The sequence below is a fragment of the Engystomops pustulosus genome, chromosome 1, assembly GCF_040894005.1.
Source record: "Engystomops pustulosus chromosome 1, aEngPut4.maternal, whole genome shotgun sequence".
Taxonomy (NCBI): Eukaryota; Metazoa; Chordata; class Amphibia; order Anura; family Leptodactylidae; genus Engystomops; species Engystomops pustulosus.
The window spans coordinates 102,651,324-102,677,437 of record NC_092411.1 but is presented as its reverse complement, the minus strand read 5'-3'; the positions used below and the strand labels follow the sequence as shown (position 1 = coordinate 102,677,437).

Sequence of the window (26,114 nt, the reverse complement as noted above, 5' to 3'; positions counted from 1 at the left end):
GGCACCCAAGCCATCAATATAGCACTCAACATAGAACCCAAAGAATCATCCTGCAGTCCCAGGCGACTCAAAAAATGATGCTCTCAGTGCTATTTTAAAGAAACACATTCTTGATTGCTTGGGACTGCAGGAAGAGGTAGAACATGTGCAAAGGGGAGGATTATCTTTAGAGCTCCTCTAGGCTTCTTCCTGTACAGGGGGGACCATAATGAGATGCTACAACAATAGTACATAGTGAGATAATACAACAAATTTTCCCTTCTTCTTTCAAGTGTTTTGTTGTCCTCTAGAGGCCGATATGATTAAAAGCTGTGGTAGAACAGGTAGCAATAAATTACTATTTAAATTGCCGTGCTGGCACTTTGCAATAAATAAGTGTGTTTTGGTTATAGTTTGGGCACCTGGTCTCTAAAAGGTTCGCCATCACTGCTATAGTGGTTCTGAGAGTCCCTACTTCCCCAGCAGGGACTTCTAGCATCATGGATGACTATGACACAGGGAGTATAGGCTTCTGGCAGTCTTTGGTCAGGAATATACAGGATATACAGGAATGCACAACTGTGCAGCAAACCATAAAATGTGAAGAACATAAACGCAAGTGCCATAGCCACATGTATGTCTTCACTTCTATAAACCAGAGAAAAAAAATACACTCTGAAAATAACTGTGCCAGAATTTATAACATATGCAACAACAACATTGCTTCTCTAAAGGATGCCTTATTTTTTCAATGTATCATTTCTATAACAACATATAATCTTGCCCATTAGTTTGTCTTACACACATAATCGTAATCGTTACGGGTCATTTATAATGAGTTTGCGCCAGAAAGAACAGATTTTTCCGACTATCCCGACTCCTCCGGTTTTTTTTGGGGGGGCGCAAGTGGGCGTGGCATAACTTTTCCACATTATCCGTCACATTTATGTGTATTTTGTCGCCATTTTTGGCGCACAACAGACCAGGAAAAAAATGGCCAGAGAGCAAAATTAAGGCACAGTCCATGTAAGATTTTGGCACACATCTCATTGATGTCGGCATTTTTATGGCGCACGATTATTACCATCTACCCATTATTTACTTACAGCCATGCGCCACTTTAAAAAATAAGACTGTGCTTTCCAGAGACTGATCTCTGATGCCGACAGTCGTGATTGCGCCAGAATTAGTAAATCCCCCCCCAATGAGTTGTACGTCTGTATACACATGACAATGTATGTTTGATAAAGATTTACTTCAGCTAATTCTCATACAACTATGAAAGATGTATTGCTGTTCTATGGGATGTAAAATTCTCATAGCTGATGTCTTTGAGCCCAGCATTGAGCTGTGGTCTCCTTTAATGTAAACTCAAGTAGAGACTGCAATCAGCTACTATGACAACTGGCTCTTCTGTGCCTGTCTATCAGATATGGAAGGATAGGAGGGGCTCACTGAAAGGGAGGAAAGTGAAGGTATTTGTGTGTGGACTGTCACATAGATATGAGTCATCAATTACTATCAATCTTCAGCAGAATGCACCTTGTTCTTGATGCCAACCTAGTGCACAGCATGTACATATTTGGCAGCACCACTTCATCATGAGCAGCAATTTGTTACTGATGGGTTATACATGTAAATCTTAGAACTATAAGAACATTTCTTAAAAAAATGTGCTTTATGCTTTAATTCCCCAGGGTAACTTCTTCCTTTCGTGAATGGAATTAATAGTCCGTAAGCCAAATAAACATAACCGTTTCCTGTTCCGCATCATCTGGTTATCGTGCAATCTCACCAGAATCTGGCTCTAAGTGAGAATTATTTCAATTCAGTGACAGCAAGCAGTAGAAATGTATGTGTCCTTAAAAGAAACTTACCATTTGATTTGATGCATTATGAAGCAAACATACCTGAGAATGTTTTAGCTACACTGATGCAGGATAATATCTTGTTTAATCCCTGAGCTGAGTGGTTTTGCTGGAAAAACAATTTTAACATGCAGGACCTTTGGAAAGCTGGGTCAGGCTGACTCACATAAACACATTAGACACAGGAGCTTGTAATTACAAATGGAGGTTAGTCAAGACATGACTAATCAACCTGAGCTGTATCACTCATACACAGCATATGGGGGATGGTGCAGCAATTGATTATTCTGCCTTCAGGGATTACAGCATCCTCTCCGGCAGAGGGAAAACTCACCTGCTAGGAGAAGCGCTGAACCAGCCATAGAAGAGACAGAGCTTCATTATCATAATGTTATATCTGTTTTATCAGGAAAAACCACTCAGCACAGGGATTAATCAAGATATGATCCTGCATCAGTGTAGCTACAGCATTCTCGAGGTATGTTTGCTTCATAATGCATCAAATCAAATGGTAGGTTTTCTTTAAATATGTACAAAGTATGCAGATGTGTGAGTGTGTATTTATTAGTATACACATGCTAACACTTAATTGGCATCTATATGTATACCATACAGGCCAGTATATATCCCTGGAGTACATAACCTTTGGCCCACACCCTTTTGCTAGGCAGAGGCAGCATAAAAAAAATAATGGTCACTTTCATCACTAATGGAAATGCACATTGGTGCAGGAGCCTGGGTAGCAGTAAGTACATCTGACAGAGAACTGATGGCAGAGGAATCAGGGGACCCTCCAGTGCTAGTGGGCAGAGACTGCAAGGCCAGGGAGCTTTGCCAGAGCTGCTCCCAAGTCATGTCAGCACAACAACCAGTTGGGCAGAACCCACATTCTGCTTCTGGTTTTAGGCACTCCGTACTTCAGCTGGCAAGGGGCAGTGAGGAAGCTGTGGAGGAGGGACCACTGGGAGCAGAGACCCCAAAAGATCCCATCATGGGATGCCTGCAAGACTTTGGTGTGCAGTTGTAGGTGCTGTGAAGTTGTAGGTGTTGGTGTTCACGACTTCCAATTTCTTTGATGATCCTCCTACAATCACTGGATGCCAACGAACCAAGACTGCTGATTGAGATGCTTCGCTCTTGATGAAGATACTGTATGCTCCTACTAAGAACTTCTATTAGAATCTAAGGTTGAGGTTTTCATGTACGGGGGACGGGTCTATAAACTTCCATTAAATGCTGCATAGTGATCGTATATAATAATTGCGTTAGTTTTGAGCTGCTGATCTTTACATCTTTTATTTTTGAATGGATCTGTTATGCTGGATAATGATTATCTTTATATAACCCCATCAAATTTTGTAGCGCTTTACAGATTATGGGGAACATATGCAAATAAAATATGCCATAACATAGTCATATGAAACAAAATGAGTGAGGCCCTGCATGCATGAGGTTATAGTCTGAGGATAACAGGTGTTGCACTTCTCCTTTGCTATGGGTCGCTGGAATTCTCTCATATGTGAGAAGGTTTACAAATATCTTGTAATTTCAGGGGTGGGGGGGTTCTTGGTCAAGAGACAATCTATTTTATAAGCATGGTCGGAAGACCCTTTCCTGTAGGGTCCTATAAATCGTTTTGGGGGGGGGGAGCATAATTCTGGTACCCATGGGGGAATTAGTTAAGTGTATGTCCTGGAACATCAGGGGGAACCAATGCACAGGATGATTTTTGATTATATGAAAGAACAATCAGTATCTATCCTAGATAGACATTCCAATGCTCATATTCCAGACGGGTCAGTTTGCTGGCACATAGGTCACTTCCACTTCTGTGTTACAGTTCATTTGTATTTGAGGAAAGGTTCATTGGGGTGCACTGCAGAATTTTCCACTCAGAATGCATTTTAGTTGTGGTTTTTGGGCCCCCTCCTTTCTCTAACAGGATACTTGAGAAGGCAGCTCAGCTTCTGGAGGACCCTACGATACTGATGGGAAATATTAATATGGTATGGGATAGTATAGTGGATAGGTTCCCAAAGCCATGATCCTTGAGGTCTGACATCCTTGGCTTGCTGATGGGGAGAAGTGGATTTTCTTGACATTTGGGGAGAAGAACCCTGGGGTAAATCAGGTTTCTTCCAGCCATGGTGCATTGTCCAGAAGTGCCATTATATTAAGGACTACAGGAGTGTGGCATGTCTACCTCAAATGTTATTGGATCACTCTCCAGTACTTACTTGCTAAAGGTTTGTAAAAGATTATTAAACATGGAGAGCTGTACTAAGTACACGCCATTGTGGGACAACCCTGTTTTAGGGGAAGTGTTTATGTTACAAGAAATGCAGAGTTGAGAAAGGAGAATGGTAATTAAACGAGGTGAATTTATAAGGGTTGTTGAAGCCGTTCCAGCAGGTTCTTCCAGTATTTGTGCTTGAGGCAATGTTTGTTTTATGGCCTGGTGTGGTGGCATCACTTTGAAATAAACTCTCTACTTTCTTGACATCTTAACACTGAAGTTCAGCTGTTCCTACCTTAAGAGGTAGATCCGAGATGGTAGGTTTCCTTTAAGGTAGATCCGGTGGCAGGTTCCTCTAATAAATACCATTGGAGCCCTTTTTAGGGCTAATCTGTCACTGGCTGATAAGTTTGTAAATCTTTTATTGCCCTAATATGCAAATTAGTGAAAGAGGCTACTGGGACGTGGAGTAGCTAGAGCTAAAGCACGGCGCGGCTACTCCATGCTCCAGTAGCCTCTTGATCCTCCTACCCGGAGATCTTCAGCGCCCAGCTCTTGGGAGCTGTGTGCACTTGTCCACGCGCTCTGCATAGAGTATGTATGAAGAGCCAGCAGCTGCGTGTACTCGGCTCCAATGTCGCAGCCGCCAGCTCAAGCGCAGACAAGTGCGTGCAGCTACCAGGAGCTGCGTGCTGAAGACATAGTAGATGGATCCAAAAAGGCTACTGGAGCGAGGAGTAGCCGCACCATGTAGCTTCAGCTCCGGCTACTTCATGTCCCCAGCAGCCTCTTTCACCAATTTGCTTATTAGGGCAATAAAACTTTTCCAAACTTATTGGGCAGTGAAAGAAGAGCCCTAAAAAGGGCTCCAATGGCATTTATTAGAGGAACCTGCCACCGGATCTACTTTAATAGGTCGGCTATATACTGGGCTGCAGAGGGCTGGCAGTCTATATACTGGGAGGGGAAATGGTACTGGCTAGCTATATACTGGGGTTGGGAATGGAAGTCTGGTCAGCTTTGTACAGGCTGGAGTCTGTGACCAATGCATTCCCCACCTGAGGCTTATACTTAAGTAAATAGGTTTTCAGTTTTTGTGTTAAAATTAGAAATCTCAGCTTTGTTGTGGAGAAATAATAAATACAATATAAATTATTTATATAATTTATTGAACTTTTTTTTTTAAACAAACAAAAAAGAATGACATTACAAAATAAGCTGAAATTATTAAACCTCAGATTTGGTTCAATTTTTGGGAAGAATATTTTAACCGTTTATTGTTCTACAATAAAGGAAATAACGTACTCACAGAGCAAGTCGGCCATACAGTGCATAGGTGGACCCAGGAGCTAATAGGCGATGGATTAGGCTGCATGCCTCACCTCAGATTGTGTAAGGTTAATAAAGTCGATGCAACAATTTTTATATTTTAAGAGTAAGCAATACAACAGAGGCCACCTTGGTCACCACCAGACTCTTTAAGTTGACAGTAATGAACCAATTCCTGCTGTTAATGTAGTAACTGCTACCCATAGACAACTGTGAGGTCTTTATAAGAAAGACATATACAGTATGACAAGTACTATGATGAGCTGGTGTACATACATGACATGCAAGTAGTAGATCAAATTTGTCAGGTTTATGCAGGACCAAATAATTTTTTTTTTTTTTTTGCTTAACAAGCATCTCAAATCCAACCACATCTTGCATGGTGGTCTTCAAAGTCATCTTCAGTGTAGAGTAGTATGCTATGCCTGCATTGCATATGTACACAGAATTCAGCCACACAAAAATCAATATTTACATATTCTACAAAAAAAATTTACAGTTTACTCTGAGGTTAAAGACGAGTGTAAAGACATGTGAAGATGGGTCAAGTATCTACCAAAAAAAAAACAAAACAAAAAAAAACAAAACCCTACTTTAAATGGTGAAAGAACTCCAACCACTGATATTAATGCTGAACGTGTAGGAACATGTAGATACGTACAAAGGGCTGCTATTTCCAATCTAATTTTTACAAAAATAAAAAAGGGGCTGATTCAAGGTTCCCTCACCCAATCAGCAAGATATACATGAAAAGGATCACTACAGGTCGGTACAAGAAGTCTCAGAATGCTTCAGAATCTGTAAAACAAATTGGAGCCTCTTACCTGTGGAAAGATAGGAAGGAAAAAAAAAAATATATTGTTTAAATTCAACACACACACACACACACTCTCCTATCCAGGTCACAAAGCGACCACAGGTGGTCCTTTATGCCAACGGTATACATAAAGAGATTAAAATCTTTTCACCAATAGGGATGTATAATATCCAACCCTTTTTGTCAGGCAGTTACCATATATGGCCATTTACAGAAGAGTTTCCTCACAATTACTCACATAGTTTGTGGGTTGAAGAGGTGTAAAATGGGGAAGCATTGTGTAGCCATAGACTGGGCGACCAAGTTAAGAGCTGGGTTGAAAGCTAAAAAGAAATATAAAACAGAACTTCTTTCAGGAAGGAGGAGTAAACTCTAAATACATTTATGTATACATTTAGTCATGGTCTCACCTGAAATGGCAGGGTTCAGGGCAGTAATTGGAATTGCTCCATTCAGCTGAAGAGCCGCTTGTGCAGCAAGAGGAATCTGCAGTCCAGTCCCTGATGAAAACCACAGAAGGAATATTGTTGGTAGAGATCAGCCAAAAATGACATTTATCATCGTTTCCTTGTTAGACAATCTCCAAACAGAAAACAAAACCTAGTCCAACCTGACAGTACTAAATATGGGTTTACAGATCTTGAAAGGTCTTGCACACAATTTTTACCATGCTTAAAGGCAACATGTATGTGCAGATAAACCCACCTTCTGCTAGTTTAGCCATAAGCTGCAATCGCCCGGTTGCTCCCAAATCAATTCCGCTTCGTTCAAGGTCGTCATTATCAAGGAATGAGGTGTCAGTGGTGCCATCTGCTCGGTCCATCACATGACCAACCCTCATTGGTCGACCAGCCAGTTCAAATCCATTCAACTGATCCAGAGCCCTGCGGGCACATTCAGCATCTACAAACTGAGGACAAACACCATATTTTATAGCTCCTCATCATGTTGAAAATAAGCTACATAAGACAAAACAAATAGAGAAAACGGGTTATTCTACTATAAACACCCTCTCACCTTACTGCCTTTTCAATGGGCAGTAGGCAACTACACCAATGAAAAGTATAGCCAAACCTGATAACCAGGGGCTTTCTAGTTATTCACAAAAGCAATGATCATCACCACTATTTTGCATCCATGCAGTAAATCTGTCACAATTCACAGAAGCAGCAGGAACATTTTGAATCCAATATCTCAACTTTCTGATTGTGCTGCAACAATTAACCTGTAAGTTAACAGGCTGCTAAAAGACCACGGGGTCCCGGCTTTCTTTGACACAGTATTATGATCCCACATAGGCTGATGTCCATAGAATTTTCAAAAACCTTTAAAAACCTTTTTTTCCAGGCATATTATTGAGTGTTTCACATGACTAAAATTGAAAAACTTGTCAAAACATAACTCACAGTAATGAAACCATAGCCCTTGGACCTTCCAGTATCAGGTTCTCTCAAAAGTTGAATATTTTCAATCTGTAAGAAAATTGTGAAAACCATATTGTGAAAATTATATGAAAATTATCTAAAAGTAGATCTCTAGTAAGCAAGGCAAATGGTTGTTACCTTTCCAAAAGGTTCAAAAATGCCCCGTAGCATGTCCTCTGTAATGTTGAAGTGTAAAGATCCTACATACAGACGTACAGGTCCAGAGTTGCCTCTCTGTAAATTATTAGCCATGGCTGCCAAGCGGTTTTTCTCAGCCTAAAAAACAAAAAAAAACAATAAAAGTCAATATTTGATATGGAGATCCACCATGTCAATAGATACAATGAATTCAGCAGCACTCCATGTAGTGAATGAAAAAACAAGTGGATTTATTCCAAACACATCACAATGTTTTAGCTTCTACATGGCTTGACAAAGGCTTCATGTAGAAGCTTAAACGTTGTGATGTGTTTGAAATAAATCCACCTGTTTTTTCATTAACTAAGTGAGGTGCTGCTGAATTCTTTGTATCCATCTATCAAGGCAACATGCATGTACAGATTAACCCGCATTCTGCCAGTTTAGCCATCAGCTGCAAGCGTCCAGTTGCTCCCAAATCAAATCCCTATGGAGTCTCCTATCTCCCCTATATACAGCTATCCCCAACTTGTCGGACCCCACTGATCTCCCATTAATACCCTAGCTAAATGGTCAATCCTGGAGAACGCCTTTAACCCCTTACCGACGCATGACTTGATCTGTACGTCAGGCGTCGGCTGTGGGCGATTTGAGAGGGCTCACGGGCTGAACTCTTTTCCACAATGTATTACAATATGCGATTTGCACATTGTAATACATGATGTGTAAAATCCCCATGTACTGCCATACTGTAGTATGGCGGTATATGGTAGGATCAATCAGACAACCTAGGGTTAAAATAGTAAAAATAAAAGCCTAAAAATTCAAATCACCCCCCTTTCCCTATAACTGATATAAATAAACAGTTAAAAAAAATCAAACATGTTAGGCAACTCGGCATCCAAAAATGTCCAATCAAAATAAAAATAACAGTTTTTTCCCTGCAGTTAACCCCATAACAGAAAATAGCGTCCGTAGTAAACAATGTCACATTTTGCCATTATGAAAAATATAAAATGGTAGCATTGAAAAGTCATCAAAAGCCACAAAACAAAAAAAAAAAAAAAAAAAAACACCACCCACAGTTCCCTTTTAATTTCTGCAAATGTATGAAAACATAAAACTTAGATTAATTTGATAGCCCAGTGATCGTACCGACCCAAAGAAGTACGGGGGACATATCATTTATGGAACTCAGTGAAAGCAGTAAAATCCAAGCCCACAAGAAAACAGCGCAAATGCATTTTTTCACCAATCTCCCTACTTTTTGAATTTTCCACTTTCAATTACATGGCATGGAATATTAAATAGGGTCACTATAATGTGCAATTTGTTACGCAGAACACAAGCCCTGATAGACCTCCTTACATGGAAAAATAAAAAACAAAGTAATTTAGGATTTTTGAAGGCAGGGAGTGAAAAAGTAAAATGCAAAAAACAAAAAGGGACTGGTCATTATGGGGTTAATCCTACATTGTCAACCGTTTCTTTTTGGATAATAGGATTTCAGTTTTCTTACCTGCGAGGCCTGCACAATGATTGGAACGCCCAGCAATCTTTGCCCAGTTAGCCCGATGGCAAGAGGCACAGATTGAAAGTCAACAAATTCAACATATGCAATCCCTTTTGACCTTCGAGAGTTTCTGTCAGAGATTATCCTCACATCACGCACCTGAAAATGTAATTGAAAAATTCAGCCACATGGCAACTAAATAAAGTTAGAATAAGACTTTTTTTTTTTTTTTTTTTTTAAACGGTTTACTAACTTTGCCGACAGCAGAAAAGAAATCTTCCAAGTCTCGGGGACGAATACGTGCCGCCAGCTGCATACAGAACACTGTACGCGCATCCCGTTCTTCTGGGGTCAAATTAGGTTCAGGCTCCCTAAAGAAAGCAAGGTGGCATTTTAAATTTTAATTTCCAAATTTCCTTTACTATACAATATGTTAACTAGAAGGTTAGGGACGTACAACTCGTTGCACCTATGTTTATTAACAGCACCACATAAGTTTGTACAAACATACAAAACCTTTCTGGGTTACAACAACAATGGAGCATTGGGTTCAGGAAATCTACCATCGGGAAACTACTTTGTGAATGTTGCTTATGGCTGCAGCAGCTGCATCTAGTTTTTGGCTTAATCCAGGATGCAGCTGCTGGCAAAATAAACTTTAATTAGCATTTTAAAGAGAACCCGTCATGCAAAATAACCCCCCTAAACTAAATATATTTTCATAAACTGCCATTAGAGAGCATTGCCTCTATCCCTTCATTGTCCCTCTACATGCCTGTAAACCTAAGCAATGAGGTCCTAAATCTGTATGCAAATGACCTGTGAAATGTCCAATGAAGCATTAGCATATTCAAGCTGTCCACTCTATTCATGAGTGGGAGGCACAGCCACACCCCCAGTGCTTGACTGACAGCCTGTATAATGATGTGAGGCTGTATAATGATGTGCTTCCTGGTGCTGGTGGCCACACCCCCTGCAGCCTGTGTGTACATGTGTGTGCGTTTAGGAGAGATACAGCAGCTCCAGGATGCAGCCATGTTACAGCAGAACATGTCAGATTCATGTGTAGCTGATATCTGTCTCTCAACTGTATATTAGGAGGCTGCAGCACACACTAGCCATGCTTTACTATACATTACACACAGACATGAGCAGGGGGAGGGGTAACAGGGGTGACATCACTGCCTCTGACCATGTGACCAGCCTCATTTACATAATAAAGAATAGATGATTTTACAATGAATAATGTATGAAATAACTAGATAAAGGCTGGGATGGGATCCTTGTGAGCTGCTCCAACAGGTAGAGGTGACAGGACTAGTGGCAGAGACCTGATGACAAGTGTCCTTTAAGCAAATAGTTTCAGAGGCTATAGGGTGCGTGTAGTAGCCCAAGAGAGCTCCAGGGGCTAAGATTACTTCATGACCCCCAATAGCCTCTTCATAACCGCTCGTCTTTCTCTTCATTTAGCTGGACTGTAACAGAGCTCTTTACAAGTGAGGCAGCTCCTTTTCTCATGCCGGAGACGCACTTCTCGCTCACTGAAGGAAAAAAGAGGAGCTAATGCACATAGCTTTATCCTCTGCTAGCGTGCCGCGCAAGCATAGAGGCAAAAAGGCTCGTTTACAGGGGCACGGATTAGACAGACCGCAGTGTGGGACATCAGCAGCGCCGGAGGAGGAGAGTACACGTTTATTAATTTAAAAAGCCCGCCCCAGTACTGCTCCAAGTTATTAATAATCCAGAATAACCCCCTTAAGCCCAAATAGGACACTGTGTCACCACTACAAAATCACCATTACAATGCTGTGCAAGGCTGTAGAGCCCGGATGAACATACAGTTGGCCTATTCCACAGGGCTTTAGCAGTCACATATGAATAATTCAATATCAGAAGTAGAACAGCACTTTCATACACCACATTTTCAGACTATAAGATGCACCTGTTGGTCACACACGCGCGCGCACGCTAGAATATACCTGAGTGGGCTCTTTTCTTTGTGTCTAGGACTTCGACTTCTGCTGCGTGTGTAACGCCGCCTATTTAAGGAAAACACAGTAAACACATTGGTTGCTAGGATCTTCCATTTAAGGTAATCAAGATTCAATACAGTAGGCAGAAAAAAAAAAAACTAATCCCGTTACAACCAAATGAAAAAAAGGACCTAAATGACTGTTTAAATTAGTTGACAAGATCACTGATTTAGTTCTTTAATGGGAATGAGTCACCAATTTTTGTTTTGACTCATTAAAACCAGTTAACAAAATCAATTACTTTTTGACGTTCTGTCCATAGATTATGGAAACTGTTGTGTTGCCGAGTTCCAATAACAACATCAAGAGTTTTCTAGGCATTCTCTGTACAAATAGCAAGTGTATTGTCAGCAGCAGAGGCATTGAAGTTATTTTCCATAAAGGAGTTTAAGGGACACCTTCCCATAGACAAACAATATTTATTCCATAATTTTTGCTCACCCAGAACTGCGATGCCTTGAGCGTTCTTCGCGTCGTCGACTACGATCACGGCTCCTAGAGCGGTACTTCCTGCCTCTACTACGGCTTCTGTGGTGGCGGTCACGACTTCTATGTCTATCTCTACTGCTCCGTCTTCTGTGCCGGTCTCTGCTCCGACTACGGCTAATAGAGGACGTGGATTAATTTACATAACTCACATTTAGTTTTAGGAAAATAACGTTTATTTATTAGTTAGTTTACCTTCTACGCCGATCATGGCTTCGAGTTCGACTCCCCTTTCTGCTGCCAAGAGGGGGAGAGGGGAAATGACAATAGTTAGTGGTTTGTGAAACATTCTGTAGGTCTCCCAGTCCCCCTCCCCCTCCATTTTTAGAGAGTCTACCAGCCCTTTGAAGAGGTTGTCCAGGATATGTCCATTGAAGGTACAGCTGTGCTCAAATAACCAATGATTTACCCAAAACTGCCAGAAAAAAAATTTACCCATATCCGGACAATAGCCAAATCATAAAACGTCACTTTTATTATTATAATCTAAAATAGTAGTAGCATTGCTACTGGGTGCTTCATGAAAAACAAATGTGCTTAAAAACAGTGCGACAGTTCTCTGGGCCTATAATGACCAGTTTTATATTTCTGTATTCTGTAACGTACTAGGTAGCCCCACTATGAGTAATGCATTATGTGGGGTTGTGGGGAACGGGCTTAGACAGCAAGTAAAGCGTTTATTCACATGCTCAGATTGGGCTTGAAATGATATAGAGCAGGGGTCTCAAACTCAATTTACCTGGGGGCCGCTGGAGGTAGATTCTGGGTAAGGCTGGGCCGCATCAAGTTTTCCACACAAAATGCGCTTACAAAATATCATTATTCAGATTCAAATGTCATGGCGTCTCCCAGCGCAAGGAAAGCCCCGAGCGGGGAGACGTGTTCTCTCTATGAACGTGTCCTGTGCACCGAGGGGTCCCAAGCTCCTACCGCACTGAGCCCAGTCAGGGACACTCCATCCCCCCCTCCCCCCCGGTACTTGCCTCCCCGTGTCCCTCCCATCGAAGAAGATGAAGTCGCCGCTCTGACCTGCACCAAGTGCGTTCAGAGCGGCGACTTCATCTTCTTCAAGTACCGGAGGGAAGGGGATTAACCGGTTACGGGCCCTTTCCTGTTTTTTCATGTCCATTTTTCACTCCCCACCTTCAAAAATCTATAACTTTTTTATTTTTACACGTAAAGAGCTGTGTGAGGGCTTGTTTTCTGCGTAACAAATTGCACTTCATAGTGATGGTATTAAATATTACATGCCATGTACTCGGAAGCGGGAAAAAAATTCCAAATGCAATGAAAATGCATTCGTGCCATTTTCTTGTGGGCTTGGATATTACGTCTTTCACTGAGCGCCCCAAATGACATGTCTACTTTATTCTTTGGGTCGGTACGATTAAGGGGATACCAAATTTGTATAGGATTTATAATGTTTTCATACATTTACAAAAATGAAAACCTCCTGTACAAAAATTATTTTTTTTGATTTTGCCAACTTCTGGCGCTAATAACTTTTTTATACTTTGGTGTACGGAGCTGTGGGTGGTGTCATTTTTTGCGAAATTTAATAATATTTTCAATGATATCATTTTTAGGACTGTACGACCTTTTGATCACTTTTTATAGATTTTCTTATATTTTTCAAAATGGCAAAAAAGTGCCATTTTCGACTTTGGTCGCTATTTTCCGTAACGGGGTTAAACGCATTGTAAAAAACGTTATCATATTTTGATAGATCGGGCATTTTCGGACGTGTCGATACCTGATGTGTTTATGATTTTTACTGTTTATTTATATTTATGTCAGTTCTAGGGAAAGGGGGGTGATTTGAAATTTAATGTTTTTTTATTATAATTTTTTTTTTTTAACTTTTTTTTATTTTTATTTATACTATTTTTCAGACTCCCCAGGGTACTTTAACCCTAGGTTGTCTGATCGATCCTATCATATACTGCCATACTACAGTATGGCAGTATATGGGGATTTTCCTCCTCATTCATTACAATGTGCTATCAGCACATTGTAATGAAGGGGTTAAAACGAAATAGCCTCGGGTCTTCGGAAGACCCGAGGCTACCATGGAGACAGATCGCCGCCCCCCCGATGACGTCAAGGGGAGCGGCGATCCCAGGTAAGATGGCGGCGCCCATGCGCCGCTATCTTTTTGAGGCTGCCGGCAGCATTGCCGGCAGCCATCGCTGTGAAAGCACCCGCGATCGGTGCTGGCACCGATCGCGGGTGTTACCGGTAAGCCTTTGCTGCAATATGCAGCAAAGACTTACCGGCTATGGAGAGGGCTCAGCCCGTGAGCCCTCTCCATGCAGCGCTTCCCGACGGTGCTTTTCTAGGTGGGGGCCGCAAAATGTTGTCCCGCGGGCCGCGAGTTTGAGACCCCTGATATAGAGGGTGGTCAATAGCGGTATTGTCTTTAATCATAATTCATGTGCTGTAACCTTTATCGTAGTTCATGTAAATGGCGTTACATAAAAGCCGCTCACAAAAGCTAGCAATTGAGACACGTACTGCAAAAATGTCAGAAAAACTGGAGCTGTTGACACACTACTAATTAAAAAAAAAGATCCTAACATTAGCCCCCCCAACATGTTTCACCAGAGAACTGGCTTCATCAGGGGTTTGGGCTAATGCAAATAAGCAATGGGCTCTCTTTACTTCCTTCATACCAAGGATAGGACACCTGTAAAGCAACACTCCAGGAAGAAGTGCAACCTACTGTGCATCTCTATGATGGCTTCTAAGCCCCTCATGCACAGAGCAAGGCAGTGAACTTTTCATTGTACATAAATTATACAGTATTGTTGTGGATTCCAGGGGGTGACTAGGCTGCCACGGTCTGAAAATTATATGACGCAAATCCAACCACTTCCTGGGTTTCTCCCAACACTGGATGAAACAGTGACCTGCTCTAAACATTTAATTTGATGTCGGAAGTTACCAAGGAAGTCAAGTGCAGTGGTGTTTGGGAGAATTGGGAGCATGCGAAATGGGTGTAATCATTTTTTATGCCACTGGCTTACTATGGAGCACATTTATTTTATTAGACAACACACAAATTGTTACAAGAAATGTTAGCAAATAAAACAAATGACTGATTTACCTGCTGCTGCTACTGTGGCTGCTACGGTTTCCAGAACGGCGGCGACTTTCTTGGTCCTTTATCTCTCTACTTGGAATTTCTTCCTGTTCAGCCCAACAAAAAAAATGCCACACCGACAGAAGATGATCAGGCAGGTCCGATGACAGACAAATATAGGAGATGTGGCAAGGTGGGGGGAAATAGCAAAAGACATAACATAAAAAAACCTATTAGCCAATTATCAAAACAATAGTTTGGGGAAGGAATTAGGGAACTGAATACAAAACATGGACTACCTACATACAATCTTTGCAATAATGTGACCTTTAATGAAAGATGAACAAGAGATCAGCAAAGTGGTCCTCACATTTATACCTTACCTGATACATAAATAAGTTATTATGGGCAATTTCCCCACTGTATCTTGACTCTCAAACTCCTCGGCCTGGAGCAAACAGAGGGCATATTGCTTTATGACGTTTAGCAATTACACACTCAAGAGGCTAATATGACAGCTACACAGAAACAAGTGAAGCTTCTGACAAATCATTGAGACTCATTCATGCAATAGATTTAAAAACATACCAAAATTGCTGGAATTTCCCTTTTCTATTCAGAACTTAAAATTTCCAGTTGACTAGAAAACATCAACTGCTAATCAAATGTCTAGAAGTTTTGTAAAGATCATAAATTGTCATTTGGAGATCAAGAAGTAGAAAATTTAGTATTTGCAAGCTCCCCTTTTTTGTTTAATATGTAAAAGGCGGCTTCATGCTCCCACATCAAAATACAAAATACAAGTAACAAGAGGAACTAAACCTCAAAAGACAAAAAGAAACATCTTTTCTTTGATCCTGTTGGTTGTCTTGACTTCTGTAACTTTTCAAGCCCCTTCCCCAGTTGAGCAGGGCAGGGAGGACTAGGTTCTATGAAAAGAAAGGGAGCAGCGTGTTATTGAGCGAGTGACAGAGTGTATTTAAAGGACCAGGAAACAAAACACTTGTGTGAGTTTTCTAGACATATCCCTATTGAGGTAACACTAGTGTCCATACACAGCACCACAAGACATTAGAGATCTGTGTTACCTTTGTAGAGCATCTCACAGTAACACAAAACTCCAAAGAAATGGAATTTACTGCTGCAGGGTCTACAAATATTAACTTCTTTTACAGAGGAATTGTACAGTAGTATTTTTCACTGTATTCTTTCTATACTGCAGTTTCTATTGAGCACAATCCTACTGCCTACATTAGGTACTAAGCAGCTGACATCTCAGCCTCAAATCTGCATGTAAGCATACAGATATTTTCATAGGCGCGAAGATTTATTATTGTATACCTTCCTGCCATAGCTGGACTGCAAACAAAAAAACCTCCAAAATTTTTAGAATACTAAGTGCATCAACATGTTTAAATAAATGATTGATAGGTCGTAAGTTTAAAAAGAATATGTTAGCAGTGTGGACTATACAAAGCTGCATACAGCATTAGGTAGCAGCACTGGAGAGCTGTGTAACTATACCTTGAGTGTTGGTAGCAGAAGGACCATAAAAATGCATTTCTATTCCATAACTGTAGCTGGATTTGGAGCACTGGTATGTGTGAGATTTCTTCACTATACTACTGCATAACCCCTCCCCCGTTCGATAACAGGCTTCTGTTTGAATACTACAGCAGTTACTCAGGCGGAGGGGTTGTGCTGTGGTCAGCGAGGAGATCTCATGCACCAGTGAATTAGAGTACTCTTCATGGCTTCTATCTAACAAGGTCTTCAACTTCCTATGATTAAAACTGCTGATTGAAGCTGTAGTCCTTTTATTGACAATCTTATATTTAAGCCCAGAATAAAGCTCTAGCTGCAATACTTGGGCTACAGAATGAAGGGTTTTACGTCGTGGCTGTGTGTCTAATGGTAGTGGAAGAAATATCTGGTACTGTAGTCAGACATAAATTTCAGCTGAACATGCGGCTATTGAGGCCACTGGCCAATCATCTAATCTAAATGGGGATGACCAAAGCTCCTCCTATAGGAATAGCCACTCATTTGCACAACTTCTGAAGTTTACGGCCAGCTGAAGAGCAGGGTACAGTGTTGCAACCTTTCTGGTGAAAGCTATGAAGTGACAGCTGCACATCACAAATCTGTTACATAAAGCAGTATTTTTTGTCTTCATGTAATGTAAATATTTAGTGCAGTTAGAATATGGGTAGATCAGTCGGGATACAACTCCAGGACTATAGCTTGATACATCCCCATCAGTGGAGTTACAAGATATCATCTTGTAGTGCGGGCCTTAGGCTACATTCACACTGCCGTATGGAGGACGTATATAAAGCCGATATACGTCCCCCATAAACGGCAATGGGTGCACATGTCCTATCTTTCTCCGGAATACGGTGCCATGTGCCATATATTCTTATGGAGAGAGGCGGGGGTGATTGGCGCTCTCCCCCTCGGCACTGCCGTGCTACGGTACGGCGGGCAACAGTAGTGTGAATGTAACCTTAATTTCAACTCTTTAGATCATTTTTGATCTAAAACGTAAACTTCTTGTGCGTATTTCTGCCTGGGACATTTTTCAAAATGAGCTCTGTGCTGCGCTTTTTACTATTTTAAACATTACAGGTTTTATTTGTTTACATAAAAACCTATGTACCGAACATCCTGGCAGTAACGCCACATGCACACAAACCTGCTCATACAGCCAGCTGCAGGAGAGACGATGGTGTCAGTGTGCTCCTCACTTCTCCCCTTTGAAAGTCGAGCGGTCGCCGTCCTGGGCCGGTCACAGTGTGTTGACACATTATCTGCTCACCAGACCGTGAATGACACCATAGATGTCCATGGGGGCTGTGATCTGGCCACAAATTGTGTGGCCGGATTTTGTTTCCCCCATAGGTTTGTGTGCATGGGGCCTAAAAGTGTTGAACTATACAAGAATTTTAAAAGAAAAGAGGAAACCTCTCGATCAACTAAACTGTAAACAAAAATATTTCAACTTGCCTCCTTATCTTGGCTTTGATAGGGAGCCTCCAGCATTGTTTCTATCACAATGTCAAAGTCATCGGATGCCATGTCTGCTCACAGGGGAGTTTTGTTCTGCAGAGAGATGGAAAATTAATTAACTCACAATATACCAATCTATATTCAGCAAGTACTACAGAGTACTACAAAAGAAATGCATCCTATATTGCAACCCTGTCTGCAATGTAATGGGGATGCAGTGGAGGGGGGCAAGAGGTGTCCCCAACCCCTTCCAAGCCCAAGCGTATGGATAAATCATACAAGAGGCTGATGCAAAAATTAGAGATCTGTTACACTCTGATTAAAGTACTGATATTTCAAAGGACCTTCCATAACACGTCTATTATTAATAGTGAGACGTGGGCTACTGTGCCATTTCTTCAGTTATTAATCAAACGTGTAAACAAACGCATGAGCTGTCAATTCAATGTTGACAGCAACGTAATCCAACAAGTCCAACAAAAAGTGTTAATGAAATGTATTAATGTTATTATGATATGTATTTTTGGGAGAATTTCTACTCAAGCTAAATAATATGGGATACTGGGCCAAAGACTACCACAATAGACAGGGGTCAAAACATGGGAAAAACCAGACTAAATAATATATGGTCTTATTTTATTTTCACTAGTTATCATTGTGTAGGTCAAGGTTGGAGACAGACCTGGCGCCTGTAGTTATAGTGTAGGTTATGGTGAGGGTGCTCAGCAAACACTTGTGAGAAATGTCAGCAACTAACAGATGGATGAAGAACTGTCACCTATTCTGTATCATAGATTGTCAGTTCTTGTGGGTGGGGCCCTGCCTCTTATTGTTTATCTGTATTATGCTGTATATGAGCTCCCTGACCTGTAAAGTGCTATAAAAATATAATTATTATGGAAGTGGTAAGGTCCCTATGGAGCAACACTGCCAGACCTCATATACTACAATGATGAAACCTGAAGAGTAAAGACCGTGCACACAGCTCACACATAATCTACAAAGCCAGCACCTCCCGGTGTATCCCCATATACATCACATTCGTCCGTCATTATCCGTTAAGCGACGCACTTATACGTCACACAGTAATACACAATACACCATGTCATAGGACATTCCCCAGCTGAGACTATCCAGAATGACCACTCACCGCTCTCGTCTGTGCACGGTAAGCTCTATGACTAAGATGGCGTCTGGGCCTGAAACCTTCCAGAAGCTTCTCTTCCAGTGATGAAACCAGACAGCCTGGGCCAATAACACTCAGTGGCGTCAGAAAAGTAGGCGGGCTTAACGTGAGCCAGTAATGCAAACTCAGCTGTTAACTGGGGTGAGCGAATCAAGGAAGAGAATCAAAAAGAGGCTTGAGCCGCTTAGTGTCCCCGGCAGGGACGGGAGAAGGAAGTTAAGTAGCCGGAAGTGTAACGTACTGGCTGCCGTTAGTTTCTCATGCAGTGCACTATACATATACACAGATGCGTCATATTCATCTGTATGAAATCCTGCGCGTTCATGTCACTTCACAGGCATTGGCAGTCGTGGCACTGTGCGGGCATATGTCTCCTCTAGGGTCTGTGGCACACTACCACTGACAATATATATAATATATTTATTACACAAACGCACATACATCTCTACTTGTTCCACAATGTTTTTAACATAAGTAACCGCTTTCTGGAGCCCTTTCTGATTTTTTTTTTACTCCCATTTTCCAAAAAACTCAATTTTGATATTTTCTCACAGCAAAGTATGAGGAATTATCTGCGGGACCATTTGTACTTCCCAGTAGCACCATTCAATATTTTGTGCATCTTGTTAGGCTGTAGCAGGCGTGTGACAGTAATAGTATAGGGGACATCGGGAGCGTTGGGACGGAGAGGGCTCATATTTGCAGCAAACACCCGTGGTCAGTGCTGTTATTAACAGTGTAAATTCATCTGGCAAAGCTGCCGGAGGCATTTAAATACCGCCATGTTGGGTTATTGTGCGGGGGCAATCAGTTACTACGACAGCCTTGGAGTCTATACTAGACTACCAGGCCTTGTCATTCTACCAGTATAAGGTAAAAGCGATCAGGCACCCAAGGGTTAAAGTACCCTTGGAATGCTAAAAAAATAATAAAATTAAATATATATATATATAAACCTAAAATTTCAAATTGCCCCCTTTCCATAGAACTGATATAAAAATAAACAAAAAACATCTTAACCCCTTAAGGACACAGCCATTTTACAGCTTAAGGCTGGATTCACACGACCGGTGCCCGCCGTACCGTAGCACGGCGGGCACACGGCAGCGCGCGGGGAGAGGAGGAGGGGGAGAGCGCTGCTCACCCCCGCCCCTCTCCATAGGGATATATGGCGCACGGCGCCGTATGCCCTTAAAAAATAGGACATGTCCTATTTTTTCACGGGGCACGGAGCAGTACGGTGCCGCACGTGTGCTGCACCGTACCGCTCCCGTAGGGCGCCGTGCACCCATTGCCGTCTATGGGGGACGTATATCGGCCGTATATACGTCGGCCGTATATACGTCCCCCTTGCGGTAGTGTGAATGCAGCCTAAGGCTCAGTCCCATTTTTTGGATTCTGACTTGTTTCGCTTTATATGGTTATAACTTTTGAACTCTGTTACTTATCAAAACGATTCTGAGATTGTTTTTTCCCCACATGTTGTACTTCATTTTAGTGGTAAATTTTGGCTGATAAGTTTTGCGTTTATTTACAAAAAAAAAGAAAATATGATGAATTTTCTGAAAAATTTGCCATTTTTGAAATTTGAAATCATTGCGTTTTCAGGCAGATCGATTTACCACTTAAATAAATTGCTGAATAACATTTCCCATATGTCTACTTTACATTTTCACCATTTTTGAAATGTCTGGATAATTTATTTTGATGTCACGCGGCTTACAAATCGAATATCGCTTTTCTGGATTTTCAGAATTGACTATTTTGGGGATAAATACAGTTTTGAATGAAAATTTACATATTTAGCATCAAAACCCCCCATATAACCAACCCAATTTCAAATCTGCACCCCTCAAGCTATCAGAAACAGATTTTACGAAGATTGTTAACCCCTTGAGATCTTCATAGTAATTACATCAAAATGGAGGCGAAATTTAGAATAGTCAAATTGTGCCGGTTATACGTTCATTTAGCCCTAAAATTTACACATTTCCAAAAGATAAAAATACAAAACCCACCATACAATTTGTTCTACAATTTCTCCCGAGTGCAGAGACCCCCCCACATGTGGCCGTGACTTGTTTTATGGGGGCACAGTGAGGCGCAGAAGGGAAGGAGCACCCTGCAGCTGCCAGGATTTTACTTTCCTCATTGGCCTCTTTTGAAGGCTGTAAAATTTTCGCTTTTGCGCTATTTGGGCCATGTGACGGCATTTTTTTTGCGGGATGAGATGCTTTTTCCAATGTTACCATTTTGGGGTTGGTATCACCTATTGTTGAAAATTTAGGAACTTCTTTTTGAGAGCAGGAGTAGAAAAGCATCAATTCTCTACTGTTTTTTTTACTTTATTTTTTGTGGTGTTCACCGTATAGACTAATAATCATATTATCTTCATTCTATGGGTCGATACGATAACGGGGATACCAGACACGAATATATTTTCTTGCATTTTACTAAATTTGTAAAATAAAACCCTATTGTGGGGAAAAATATATCATTTTTGTATTGCCATCTTCCAAGTGGCATAACATTGTTACTTTTTTGGCTACGGAGCTGGTTGATGGCTTGTTTTTTGCGGGACACGTTGTACTTTGCACCAGTATCATTCTAGAGTACATATGTTTTTTTGATCACTTTTTATAGCATTTTTTGTGGGATTGAATAGGTAAAAATCATAATTTTTGGAGGGTTTATAACAGTTTTCTTTTACGGCGTTCATCGTGCGGGTTCAATAATTATTTATTTTTATTCTACGGGTTGTTACGGACGCGGTGATACTATATATGTGGGGTTTGTGTTATGATTTAGACTTTTTTTTTAGTTATATGTCTCTTTATATGTTTTGGGGCTTTTGGGCATTTTTGGTGATTTATTACTTTATTTTTTTATTGAATAATTTTTTTTTTTACTTTTTCCACCATGGGAAATGAACAAGCAATCATCTTATTGCTTGTTCATAATAATACCCTGCAATACTTATGTATTGCAGGGCATTATCAGTGTCAGCCTATGCACTTGCATAGGGTGGCACTCTGCCAGTAAGATGACGTCATAGACGCCATCTTACCGGCAGTTCCTGCAGGTAACACTGGGGTCCAGATCGGACCCCAGTGATACCGTAGCAGTGATCGGTGCCCCCCGAAAATGATTCGGGGGGGCCGATCGTGGGGGAAAGGCATTTAACGGGTTAATCACCCGCGATCAGAGACAACTCCGATCGCGGGTGTTACACTGGGGTGCCGGCTATCAGTCACAGCCGGCACCCCGTGTTTCCAGATGCCGGTTCGGCTCAAATCTTGAGCTGAACCGGCATCGGCTCAGCGTCCGATATATCGGACGCTGAGCGCTAAGTCACTGAGCTCAGCGTCCGATATATCGGACGCTGAGCGTTAAGGGGTTAAACATGTTATGCATCACCGCGTCCCAAAATGTCTCGGCTATTAAAATATAAAAACGATTATTCCCGCTGTTGAATGCTGTTCATCCTACAAAAGATGAGACACATATCTGTAAATTGTAGTATAAAAAAGTTATTAGCACCAGAAGATGGCAATTTTAAGAATTTTCTTTTCGTACTAAAGGTTTTAATTTTTAAAAATGTATTTAAACAAAAAAAGTGGCGCAAACTTGTTTTGTTTTGCCAATTTCACATTTGTAATTTTTCCCCGGCCTCGCAGTACACGGCATGGAATATTAGATACTATCACTGTAAAGTAATATTTATTACACAGAAAACAAGCCCACACTCAGCTCTGTACATGGAAAAATAAAGAATTTATCGATTTTTGAAGGTGGGGAGCAAAAAATGGAAATCAGTCTGAGGGCCTCTCGACATTGATGGATTTTATTGTATGCATGCACCCCTGCTGTAACAGTACCTCCTGCTCCCGGCCAAGGAGCTAGGGAGAGAGCAGACGGCCCTCTGATGTCACCTGCCGGCTCCTAGTACTGTTAGAGCGGTGGGACGTGCATACACTAAAACCTGGTGATGCAGAGAGGCGCACCTCCGACTCATTTACATATTTTGTAAAAGTCGTTTTAGCAGCAAATATGCCCTTTCATTATGCACTAAAAACTATTCTGATTAGTCCATAAAGAAACAAGCATGCAATGTTGTACATCTACAATCAGTCAACCTGAACTTAAGACCCCTAGGCAGTGGTCCCCAACCTTTTTTTGCCCAGGGTCCGGCTCTGAGCATAATTTTTTTCCAGGGGACAGTGGGCAGGGGGGATGGGGTCTGGTGTCATTGTCTCATAGCCAAAAATGTATGTTTCCACTCCCTGTGTGAAAAAGCTCCACCTCACTTATATTGTCCCCTTTTCCTGTATGGCAAACCTCCCCTGCTTCCACTGTCCCCTTTCCTGTAGCTGTCCCCCTTCCAGTAGCATTCCCTCTTTCCATTGTCCCCTCTCTTGTAACATGCCCCCTTCCAATGTCCCCTCTCCTGTAGCATGCCCCCCTCCAATGGACCATCTCCTGTAGCATGCCCCCGTTTCAATGTCCCCTCTCCTGTAGCATGCCATCCTCTTTCCCCTAAATACTCACCTTCTCCATTCCCCCGCAGCAGTTTTCTCTTTTGCATTAATGTATGGCTCTATTGTCGGCAGACACAATGTTATGATATAATGCACTGCTCTATTGCCAGGGTGCGTTAACACGGAAATGAAGTAAGAGAGGACTGCTCGGGGTCGGTGAGTATTTTTTTTTTTCCAGAGATTGCCCACCACCCTGGGCCAGGTACTCCACGGGCCGTCTTGGGGGATGACCCGATAGTAGAACACTGCCCTAGGGGTCATTTTCACTATTTATTTTATATATAAGTTTTCCACTGTAACTGGGGCATCTACAGTGGGGAACAACTCCCTATGGGGGCATATGTCTGGGGCATAGCTAAACTGGGTCTGTTCAGGCAGTTCTTGGCTCCTCTATTCACTGCATAGTGAATAATGCCGCATGTGGCAGGAAGAAGGGGTAATAAACTGTTACTGCCTTCTCCACAAGAGAAACTGCAATGGCGCCAAATGACTAGGGACCTGCACTTTCTGCTATCTAAAGCCAGTTGTAAAAAGTTTAAAAAAAAAAAACAACAAACATTCGAATAGAACATTTTCATTCATTTGGTGTTCTCAAATTTCAATAGTGATGTTTACACAATAAAGATACAGTTTAATCTCTTACTTGAATCAGTTTTATTGCCGTTTTAGCTCCTATCACTCAGTGATGGTCAGTGTAAAATTCCAGAATGTGGGTGGGAACTCTCTAAGCAGACACTTTCTGATTAATCTGTTCTATGAAATGTGTGCTGACAATGGGCTTAGATTATCATGGCCGAGGGTTTATCTACACTTATATTTAGCTTCTGAACATTCTAGTATCTGACACAGAAAAAATGAGAGATGAGACAGATCAGAGATGACAAGATCCATGAGATGGATATGACACACACAAACTATGCTACAACTGAGCTATTACATACACAGAGTGCCTCCCCCCCATGGATAAAGACCTTATCTTATATGTAGCTTGTAGAGAAAGTCTGTGCATGATGCTGCTTGCAGGCAGGAAGTGTCTGTGTGTGAGCTTGTCTTCTAATGCAGAAGTGAGGGACTTGATGCAGAGAGGAGAAGCTATTCATGAGAATCTGCTATGCCCGACCATAATCAAAAGATTGTATACACCTCCCTCTCCCTTTCTTTCATCTACTCCCTACACTCTGCTTAAAGGCCCCAATACCCCCCTAGTTTGTCCCCTCTTCCACCCTGTTGCTGCTCTCCCAGAGACCATCTGGGCTAGTTTGTTTTATGTATTGTTTTAATTTCCTATAGAAAAAAAAAGACGGACACGCACATTGGTCGTGTTTGTAGAATTTATTGTTGAGCTTGCATAAATGACATGTACATTGTTGCCATTCTATGTAACGACCTGTTTTGCTGTCTGTCATCAATAAACGGAATTATATATATAAAAAAAAAAAGATCTGTGAAATGCAGTATTCTTGTTAATAACAGTGAATTAGAGAATGTGTTATTTTGTTATCCAGAGTACATTTAAGAATCTCGTCTTTGTGGGAATACCCCTTTAATTATTTTTTTTTAGGAGATGCTTACCCTTTTATTTATAGAAAATGTATACAGGAACTCCAGCGAGGGTGAAAAAATAAGATATCAAAAAATATTTAGAAAAAACATTAAAACCTAACTTTTAATCCCACGATTAAAAAGCCATGTGCACATGGAGGACAGAAAAGCCATGGTTTTTCTCTCCTCCATGTGCACATGGCTTTTTAATCGTGGGATTAAAAGTTAGGTTTTAATATGTTTTTTCTAAATATTTTTTTGATACCTTATTTTTTCACCCTCGCTGGAGTTCCTGTATACATTTTCTGCATTGTCTCGGAGCGGCCCGACCTTCATACTCCGTGCTACCAGTTCTCATTCGACAATCTCTTCAATGTTTGGTGGGCTGAAAAAGTTTTTTCTTTTATTTATACCAGTTTGGGAAATGTGCAATCTTTGATTATTCTTTTTATTAAAATTGTGAAAAGTAACAATTCGGACTTTGCATAATAGCATAATGATTTTCACATTTTCTTAGATCTGTGTGTGTTGCCTGAGAACAAACAGGAATAATATATGCATGCTGTAAAAGGGTATGAAGAGCAGGGCTGCCATCAGGGTCAGAATAGTTACTAACCCTGGCAGTAAAGGGACCCTGACTCAAAGTATTCGCTCTAACCATTCCTGATTATTTGTACAAATTTGCAGCAGAGCTTCCAGATAACTGTACTCCAGCTGATAGAAAATACAGACTATTAATGCACTGCTCACTCTGGAACCGAGCCAAGTAAATATTATGCATTAAAGGAAATCTACCATTTATTTTTATGCATTGTGAACCAAACATACCTTGAGAATGCTGAAGCGACACCGATACAGAAACATATCTTGTTTAATCCCTGAACTGAGTGGTTTTGCTGGAAAAACAATTACAAAATTATGATAATGAGGCTCT

At 41.3% G+C, this 26,114-nt stretch overlaps 1 protein-coding gene across 6 annotated transcripts; it reads right to left on the bottom strand.

The window, feature by feature from the left end:
- Positions 1-5,231: 5,231 nt before the first annotated feature.
- On the bottom strand, positions 5,232-19,298 carry RBM23 (RNA binding motif protein 23). Of its 6 annotated transcripts, none has more exons than XM_072150517.1 (14): positions 19,065-19,297; positions 17,908-18,007; positions 14,930-15,008; positions 12,019-12,060; positions 11,779-11,940; positions 11,284-11,343; positions 9,558-9,675; positions 9,311-9,463; positions 7,792-7,929; positions 7,636-7,701; positions 6,935-7,139; positions 6,640-6,729; positions 6,468-6,552; positions 5,232-6,236 (listed from the first exon to the last, which is right to left on the bottom strand). In XM_072150517.1, exons 2-14 carry the CDS (start codon positions 17,981-17,983, stop codon positions 6,233-6,235), a joined length of 1,278 nt encoding a protein of 425 aa, XP_072006618.1. In that variant the 5' UTR covers positions 17,984-18,007; positions 19,065-19,297; the 3' UTR covers positions 5,232-6,232. The 6 variants fall into 6 exon arrangements, with proteins under 6 accessions (XP_072006618.1, XP_072006633.1, XP_072006649.1 ...); XM_072150532.1 differs by having other exon boundaries at positions 12,019-12,057; XM_072150548.1 differs by lacking the exons at positions 17,908-18,007; positions 19,065-19,297 and adding an exon at positions 15,289-15,690 and having other exon boundaries at positions 14,930-15,012.
- Positions 19,299-26,114: the final 6,816 nt, after the last annotated feature.